Source organism: Nanorana parkeri, unplaced genomic scaffold, assembly GCF_000935625.1.
Source record: "Nanorana parkeri isolate BGI_ZX_2015 unplaced genomic scaffold, ASM93562v1 scaffold1252, whole genome shotgun sequence".
NCBI lineage: Eukaryota > Metazoa > Chordata > Amphibia > Anura > Dicroglossidae > Nanorana > Nanorana parkeri.
Window position 1 is genome coordinate 247,276 of NW_017307520.1, and position 9,389 is coordinate 256,664.

Sequence of the window (9,389 nt, forward strand, 5' to 3'; positions counted from 1 at the left end):
CATCACTTCCGCATTCTCGTGTCACTCTCCAGCTTCAGATGCTGGAGAGAAGCTGATGAAGCAGATCTCTGCTTCATCAGCTTCTTCAGGGGGGTCCTAGGTGACATTAGGGGTCTTGGAGACCCCTGATGTCTCCATAAAAGAGGACCTGTCACCTCTTTTGCTATTACATAGAGGGGTTTCTCAACCCCCTCTGTGATAGCAATAAATTTAAGTGAAAAAAATAGGGGAAAAAAATGTTGTTTCCCCCCAAATTTTTTAACAGTTACACATTAAAAAAAATTAATGTTTTTTTAAATTCTTTTTTAAATCCGCACCCTTACATACACGCATGTAAACATGCGTCAGGTGTGCATACCTGAGAAAACAACGATTGCGCCCATTACGCCGCACGTTACATATCACCGCGAACGTCGCAGTGAGAGCAATAGTTCTAGGGCCATCAATCACTGATAACACTAAACTGATGAGCTGTAAAAGCTTTTAAAGCGTCGCCTATGGCCAATTTTGGGTATGCTATTTTTTTGCGATTTCGCGAGTGCGCGCAATTTTTAAGCTTGACATGTTTGGTGTCTATTTACCGGACGTGACCCCGTCTTTTATATTTTAACAAAAAACTGGGTAATATTAGTCGTTTTATAACATAATGTTAAAAAAAACTTTTTTTTCACAATTTTCAGTAATTTCTCCTGAATATAGTAAAAAATAAAAACCCCAGTGGTGATTAAATACCACCAAAAGAAAGCTCTATGTGTCCCCAAAAAAATGGTATAAAATTCATTTCAGTACAGCGTTGCATGACGGAATAAATGTCAGTCAAAGTACTGCAGCGCTGAACACTGAAAAATGGCCTGGCCAGGAAGGGGGTCTAAACACCTGGTCTTCAAGCGGTTAAAAACACTGGCAGGCTATCCCCGCCCGTGTACCATTGGGGAAATTCCTCTTCCTTTCCCTGAAATGCAACAGGAATTCTCCCAAAGTTCAGGGGATTCCCTGTTATTGGAGGGTGCCCTCTTACCTCTTGGATAACGCTTATCTCTTAGATTGTGCCTCATTTTCTGTTTCAGTGATAACAGTCACCAGATGAAATAGAGGGGTCAATCTACTCAAAGCATACAAAGACAGCAATAAAAACTTGACAGAGGTTCTGACTCTTTCCCTCTCTATCCAAAACAAAAAAACTTTAATCATTCCCTAAAGACAGACTGTCAATCATTCAAAAATACTCAAGCAATCACTTTGTCCTTGAAATAGAACAAAACAATACAACATTTGTGATCTTTACTCACAGCAAGCAAGTGTACACTGTGGTTATGCCCCAGTCAGAGAAGACTATTCGCTCCAATATCGTCTTTATATGTGCTAGACGTCATGCCGTGCCGCAGGAACTAATAAGAGAATAATGACTGTTCCTGGGTGCGAATCAATTTTACTTCCGCTTCATCAGACTATGTACTGCATATAGCCCCATCATTGACTACAACTTCCGGCTTATTCCACACATGTGACGAGCCACCTCACTCTCCCCCTCCCTGGCTGACAGCTAACCAGTTTTTATGCCAGACAGCTGACGTGTCACAAGTCTGGCCTACTAAATAAAACTAGCAATAATAGTCGTGAACGAAGGCGCCATAACTGAGGAGACATTTGCTATAAGACGTTAATAACTCTGTCTTCGACAAAATGGCTGCCTCCCCAACCATGAGACCAAAGAGCGGAAGGCGACGTGGACTAAATAGGGCGTAGAACAGAAAAACTACGCCAACCTTATGAATGCGAATAGAGAGCCTGATTGGTTAATGTAATAGTTTCCTGTGACGTAGGAGGTCTTTACAGCATTGAAGTGACGCTGCCTTCCCATTTTTTCCCGGAGCCGAGTGGGATATTCAGCTGCTTACAGGTCTCATTTATCTTTCATCAAAATGGTAAGCTGGGGGTTTACCTTGATTTGTCTTATTAGTCTATGCAGTGCTCTGGTAAAGTAGTCGCGATATCTGTTTGGGATCAGGACTTCGGATATAGTGTTTTACTGAATGAATGCAGCAGCCCTCAGTATACTATGGGGTGATTCAATAAAGCATTTGTGACACTTTTCTGGCGTTCTATTAGAAAGTCATGCGTCAAATTCAGGAAAGCAGCCTGGCAGTTTTTGTGCTACTTCTGACGCGTGTGACAAATTCAGGTAGTTCTCATGTGTGACGATTTACATTCTGCTGACATGACTGAGACAAATTCATTAAGATCAACAGTGGGTAACTGTGGGCACAGCGTTCCGTTTTAGGTTTTTCTTATTTATTTTTTTCCTCTTATTTCTATAGGTTGAACTCGATGGACTTGTCTCTTTTTTTCAACCTGACTAACTATGTAGCTAAGAAATATGGCCATATCAGTGATAGAAAAAGGAGTCAAATCCATCCTTTTCTACGACAGAGTAAATTGTGTCGCATGAGGCAATGCGACAGCAGATTAATCTACATCTTACCAAAAGTGACATGAATTTGTCGCAAGTTGTGAGGACTGGAGATGGATTTCTAATCAGTGTCCATGACGATGTTTATGAATCCCAGCGCTAGGCACAATGCATCTAGCATGAGGTACTGTGTGATAGCTTGTGCTAAATACATAGATCCCATGCATTTAGCGCTTCACTATGGTGTTAACAGGCTAAAAATCTGTGTTGTCAAAGACAACCTCATAACTTCACATTCTGCTGACTGTATACTTGGCAGTTTTGGAGCTGGATCTATAGTAGCATGCTGACTCCTGAACATTTCTGCGTTAATGGAACATATATGAGTGTAATTAATGGTCATAATTACTTACCTTTTTAGTTCAATGTAGAAACTGTTTCACCCGTTATTTCCAGTTTTAGAAATATTGTGCGTCTTGTCTAATAAGCATATGAAAAGCTTGATCTATGATTCTGCATTAGTGGCTTTTATAAATTAATTCAATCTGTGCACATTCTATATTTCAGCCTGGCCCTGCTGCAACCTCCACTAATGTTGGCGCCTCTGGTCGATCACCAAGTAAAGCAGTTTCCCCCAGAGCAGCAGGATCTACTGTGAGACAAAGGTAAGACAAACAACTTTCTAGGCTGAACACTAGATTATACATAAAGGCAGAATTTAGATTGGAACTTCTAAAAATCTTATTAAAAGGTTAAAATGATTGAAACCGAGCCCATCTAATCGATCAGCTATCAAATTCCAGAGACTTTACTACCCATTGAGGCTCTGGCATTTGACTGGTGAAAAACAGATAAGGCTTAAAGCGAACCTTTCATGTAAATGGAAGGTCTGTTTTACTTACCAGCCCGCACCCCACCTCAAAATACAAATGGCTTAAAAAGTTCAATGAAAATTAACGGCGCTAAGTTCACCATTAAAAGAAAAGTGTAGTCAAGAGGGTCCGGTAGGTAAACAAAAAAACTGCAACATTTGAATAATGTTGATTGTTGTAAATGAGATACCTGTAGGCCATCTATCTGTGCTCTGAGCTCAGCTGCTGCATAGGGAGAGAGAATACACTGTGTATGAATGGGGTTTTCCTGTGATGCTGTGGGTGAGCATCCAATGGCTGGAGTGTCCTACCGACAGAAGGAGGCAAAGCTATCTATGGGAGTTAACATTAATCAATATTTTTTTAAAGTTGCAAGATTGTATTGTTTTTCATATGTACTGGAGCCTCTTGACTGCAAAAGGAAATATTATTTGAAGTGTGAACTTGGCCTTTAACGTCCCAAAAAATATTAGATGGAAAAAAAAAAGCAACTTGGACTGGCTTCTGATGTTTTGGGAAAGGATGGGTGATGGCACTGGGCCTCCTGGAAAAGCTGGGCACTCAAAATCTAATAAGAATGCACTCCAGCACAGTGAATGCTACTATTGTTCCTAAGTACATTGTTTTTGTGATCTTTTCCCCCCAAACAAAAGAAAAACTACAAGCAGTGCTGCAAGAAGTTCTGCACGGGCCCCATCTGCTGGCACAGGAGGCATGTGGAGATTTTATACAGAGGACTCTCCAGGTCTTAAAGTGTAAGTGATTTAAACTGTAGTTTTCATGTTTCATTCCTTTTTCCATATTACTCAGTTCTATCAAAATATTCTTGCACCTGCAAAGTTGTTTTTTTTTGTTTTTGTTTTTGTTTTCTATCATTTTTAAAGCAGAACTCTGGGCAGATATAATCAAACTTAATTGTAGCGCTGTAATCATTATCACAGCACTTGCAGTATTCATGCTTTGGGTCACGTGAGGACGCTAGTTTATGTCCTCCCGTGACCCTTAGGAGAACTATGGGGAAAAACACTGACCCCATAGTTCTCCTTTAATGCAAAGCTAAAATAACGGCTGTGGGGAGAGGGGAGCAGGAGGTGCTACACACGCCCTGTGTACTTCATTGAGTTTTTGGGGGGCATGCGTAGCACACCCTGAGCAATATAACAGTTGGGCAGTGATCTTTCTGCATCTGCATTGGTTGTTATTAACAGTCACCTAAAGTGAAACTATAAAAAAAAACAAAAATTATTCTAAAAAAATGCAGGCAGGGAAAGAGGTTTTTTTTTTTTAGGTGGAAAAAACTTTACAAGTGTCATCTGCCCAAAAAAACTTTTTACTTGTCAGCAAGTTTTAGTTTTCTGAACACTGACCTTGGCGCATGTGCAGTACAGTGTACAGCCTTGACTCATTACCAGCATCTGTAAAATGCTGCAAATGAAGCTAGGTGCAGAGATAATGCAACTCTAGCATACATGCATATATAGGAGTTACATCATCAGTACCCATCCAATGGGCTCAGAAAAGGCTCCAGACTCGGAAGCAAATGGCAGCAATGGAGTGGAGCCAGGGAGCTCGGACCTCGCATTGCTGGAGGAGAGCACACCCAGAGGTATGTGTGCAATACTTCTACAAACTTCATATCTTCATTTCATAGCTGTTATGGTGACCAGGAACACCACTTACCATTCATTAATTAAGATCAAAGGTGTCTTGTTTATGCTGTTAAGCTAAGAACATAGTTCAGGGGTAGGCAGTCCTGGCACTCCATCTGTTGTAGAACTACAAATCCCATGATGCATTGCAAGTTTTTGACAGCCACATGCTCAACTTCCAGAGACATATGCCTGATGGGATTTGTAGTTGCCAAACAGCTGGAGTGCCAAGGTTGCCTACTCCTAACCGAAATTAAGGTTCCCTCTGCACAGGGAACCAAACCCAAGAACATTAATCTACATATTACAGATTGGAAGGGATTAAGCCAATACTGAGAACTTTTGCAATGCAGAACATGTGCTTATTTGGAGAGCACATGTAAAACTAAAAGTGCTGCATCATGTTGCTGTAATGTCACTTCCATCTTCCACCTCATAAGTTGTCTCTTATGCTTACTGCATCTTAATTTGTTACCATTTGTCTTTTTAGAGGGCCTGTTCCAGTACTGGTGATGAGTCTACTCTTCATTGCTTCTGTGTTCATGCTTCACATCTGGGGTAAATACACACGTTCCTAAATGTCTGCGCTCAAGACTGCTTTGGACCAAATAAGCTTTGGACTTCTTCAAAGAATTACCATCTTGCATTTTAGCGTAGACAGAACTTGTGGTTTCCTCAAACTTTTAAAATATGACTTCTTTTGTAAATAAAACCAACAAAAAAGAGCAAATGTTTTCTTCTGGTTTGTACAGAAATAAAGTGGCTGCTGTGAATTAGCATTTTGGATGATATATATTCAAAGGAATCGATTTGCATTGTTGTATAATTAGTTACTAATAAATACAAATAATATTACATTGTAAACAAATGAATAGAGCCTCGTGAGACTATTGAATAACGTATATTAATGTGTAGGATTATTCATTTTGTAAAATAATTTAATTGCAGATGCACTCTTTGGCAAAAATTAGTAGTGAAAGAGGGGAAAAAAATGTTCAGAAAGACAGAATTATCTAATAATATGGTATAGAGGTTTGTACAACCAGTATTCAATCTGGTGGTATTCTGTGATTTAAAAGCATGAGATAATAAAACAAATTGCAGTCACTAATAGTTTGAATCCCAATGTGAAGTGTTAACCTAGTAGGAGATTTTAGGACTATGTAAACTTTGACTCTGCCAATTAGGAGATATCAAGAGGTAGTGTTTATTGAACTGATAAGTTACTGGAAGAAGTTGGTTGCTGCATATTTAAAATAATCGCAGAATAATGGAACATTCTTGTTGGATTTCGGGCTCTTTTCAAGTTGCCAAATACAGCTACTACAATGAAAGCACTTAAAAGCTGAATTCCAGTTATAATACGTATTCAAGTCCAGCTTTGCCCAATGCAGCTTCCCTCCTGCTGTAGAAACACAGAGGGGGGGAATTTCTCAAAACTGGAGCAGATAATCTAGAGCAGTTGCCCATAGCAACCAATCAACTTCTGGAGAGAAGTTGATTGGTTGAGGTGCAGACAACTGCACCTCATTCGGTCTCCAGTTTTAATAAATTCAACCCAGAGAGTTGCTCTCTTAGCATAGCAGCCAGTCGGAGAACTCTTTATACGTTGATCCGTGAATACAAGGCATTCTGTGATTGGATGAGGGGCAGTGACATCACAATCCACCACTTGTGCAATCAGAAAACATCTGTATTCATTGAAAAATAGTATTCTCTGAATAGCTGCTGTGTTTAAAGTGATCTTAAGCCGTTGGGGTGTTTTTAATCCTACAGAGGAGATCCACTTGTACTTGTGTAGCTGGGGTTTTTTTTTCTTCCTATTTAATTTTAATTTTGTTTTAACCTGATGTACCGTGGCCCCCTACCCTCCTGTTTATGGGCGTCTCCTTTGCCTAGCAGGTTGCAAAGGAGACACCCATGCATACACGCTCGCGGACGGGAATGAGCTGTTCTGTGTGCGTTCACACAGCACTCAACAAACCACACCCTGTCCACGCCTCCTACCTTCTCTCAGTATCTCGATAGGCAGGTGCATAAGTCTATCACTGCCCTGCTCTCTGTAGACTTGGGATCCTTCCTCTCAACGCGCAACTTCAGGGCACACCGCAGATGGTCTGGGAGCCGATGGCTGTGCACATGGAATGGAGGGTGCTTTTTACCTTCATCCAGAAAAAATGCATAAAGGGGAAAAAATACAAATGGCCTTTAGTACTACTTTAAGTGAGCAACCCCTTACAGGTGGTGCAGAGATGTTAGTTTTACTTCTGTCTAATTGGGATTCTAACTGTCTGTTGACTCTTAAGTTCATAATGCATTTCAATAAATGACAGCATTCTAGTTTAAGACAAGTAATTTGAATACAAATACAATTGTAATCAAATTATTACCCCCTATCCCCAAAAGGTAAATACAAAATAGATTAAAAACCTTTTACATATCATCAATTTAGAGTTGACCATAAATATTTGCCCTAAAACTTTTCCTCTTACTGCGGTGTGCGAGGGGTTGTGCTATCTATAAGAACTAGCAGGGGCAGGATGAGAGCACCTAAACACACAGACCAATCATATTTTTCCACAGGTTTTCTGGGGAGCAGAATTTTTTTTGCACAGGGGTTGAACACGAATCAAGCATTAAACACATATGTGAAACAGCAAACTGATGCTGCAGAGACTCAACTTAAACAGGAACAGCTGTAGACTGCATTACAGGTCACTCTTGAAGACAGCAAACTGTGACGGCGGCACTTGGAAACATAACTGATAAATAAAAGCATCTAGGTCCTACATTCACCAAGTCATAATTTATTTCAGCAAATTGAAAGGGGGCAAGTTGATTAGAAAATTAAGCAATTAATAACATATTTCAAAACATTTTGGGGGAAAAAAAGATAAAATTTTGAAGTCCCAAAACTAAGATGTACGCTTACCACAAACCGCACTACTATTTTTAAGAATACCATGAAAATTTAAGTGGTATTAAAGTCAAAAGGCTATTTCAAATGCTGATTAAATCACTTACAATGAATGCTGCTCGTTGATGTTTAAAAAGTTTAGCTACCTGCAGAATCAGCTGGTCCTGATATCCTGTTTTATGGCAGCTCCTTTCCCTGCAGGGTCCTAAGGAGCCACCTTTGCGTGTGCTAGAAAGCAGTGTGTGTCTCAAAAATCACACAGGGAAGGCAAGGCGTTCTGCTCTCCACTCATCCTTCTTCCCTGCTCCCTTCTCCAAGCAAGTAGACAGCTGCTGGAGACTGTGCGGTCCCTTGTGATCTTGTACTGGACAGAAAGATTAGGGTAGTTGGAGCTGATGATGACTGTAAAGTTTTTTAAGAAAAACAGAGTTTATTACTACTTTCAGATCAAAATAGCTCCCAGTAAACCATAATCCACCAGTACAACTCCTATTAGCACTGTGTGACATTAAAGTAGTATTAAGCTCTAAACATTTTCAATGATATATCCAGATCAAACAAATATACATTGCACAGCACACTATTTGATTAGACAGTTTCTCTTCTGTTCATTGAAGGACACAGGAATCAGAATTATTTGTCTGGAATTCTTTTCTGTTTTCCTCCTTTTTTTTCACTGGATCTTCAAAGCAAGTTTCCACAGGGCGACATGCTGGATGATCGTGGATCCTTCTAGTCTGCCCTGTGCAAACGAGCGCATGCAGACACTGCCATGGTGGGTCGGCTGCGATGGCTCTGTTCTAACGGAGTGGCCTATGCGTTCGTCCCGATGGTGTGCATATGAGTGGGGGTCTCGACTTCCGAGTGACCGCACTCCATACAGGCTGGCGGCGCCTCGACTGCGGTCGGTGGTGTTTTTGTCCCCCCGCCTTGACTTCTGTGTTCTGCATCCCTGCGGAGTTTCCTGGGGTTGTCACCGCCCTCAAGTGGTGGAGGTTGGTATGTATGTGGGGACAAGGGTGCTTATGGTGGCAGTATTGCAGCTTCCGGGGCCCTGTTGTCTCCTGTGTGCTGCTTTGGCCGGCCTGTGTGGCAGACAGCTGGTACTTTAGGCCCCGGTCTCCTTGCAGCTTAGTGGAGGGGCTTGTGTGTGGGGATGTGGAGGGCCTGTAGTGAGGGTGCCGCAGCGCTGGAGGAGCTCCGTGGCTGCACCCCTGGTGTTTACTTTGGCTGGCCTGTGTGGCAGGCGGCCGCTACTTGAGTCTCCGGTCTATTGCGCGGCCTTGTGGAGCAGGCGTGGTCGCCATCTTCTGCTGCGTCACTTCCTCCTGGCTCGCAGGGCTGGCTCTGTTCATTGGCAGGCGGGAGGGGCAGCCCCTTGTGCCGGCGGAGGCGCCTTCGGCTAGCTGTGTGCTCTGCTGCTGGGGACACAGGCTCACGTGCTGTTGAGGACAATACTGGCGGTGACGGCTGCTGGGGCTCAAGGACGTGGAATGTGCTGGTGGTCGTAAGTACTGTTGGGGTCCCCCTCTGCCTGCTGC

General features: G+C 42.0%; 1 protein-coding gene across 1 annotated transcript; it reads left to right on the forward strand.

Moving 5' to 3' along the window:
• Positions 1–1,808: 1,808 nt before the first annotated feature.
• On the forward strand, positions 1,809–5,655 carry SEC61B (Sec61 translocon beta subunit). Its single transcript, XM_018568850.1, has 4 exons — positions 1,809–1,925; positions 2,978–3,075; positions 3,936–4,037; positions 5,422–5,655. The coding sequence occupies exons 1-4, from the start codon at positions 1,923–1,925 to the stop codon at positions 5,507–5,509; spliced, it is 291 nt and encodes a 96-aa protein (XP_018424352.1). The 5' UTR covers positions 1,809–1,922; the 3' UTR covers positions 5,510–5,655.
• The last annotated feature ends 3,734 nt before the right edge of the window (positions 5,656–9,389 follow it).

Excerpts from the sequence above, each read along its gene's own strand:
- SEC61B (XM_018568850.1), top strand. Across the intron at positions 3,076-3,935 it reads GGATCTACTGTGAGACAAAG|AAAAACTACAAGCAGTGCTG; the intron begins GTAAGACAAACA and ends CCCAAACAAAAG. Across the intron at positions 4,038-5,421 it reads GACTCTCCAGGTCTTAAAGT|AGGGCCTGTTCCAGTACTGG; the intron begins GTAAGTGATTTA and ends TTGTCTTTTTAG.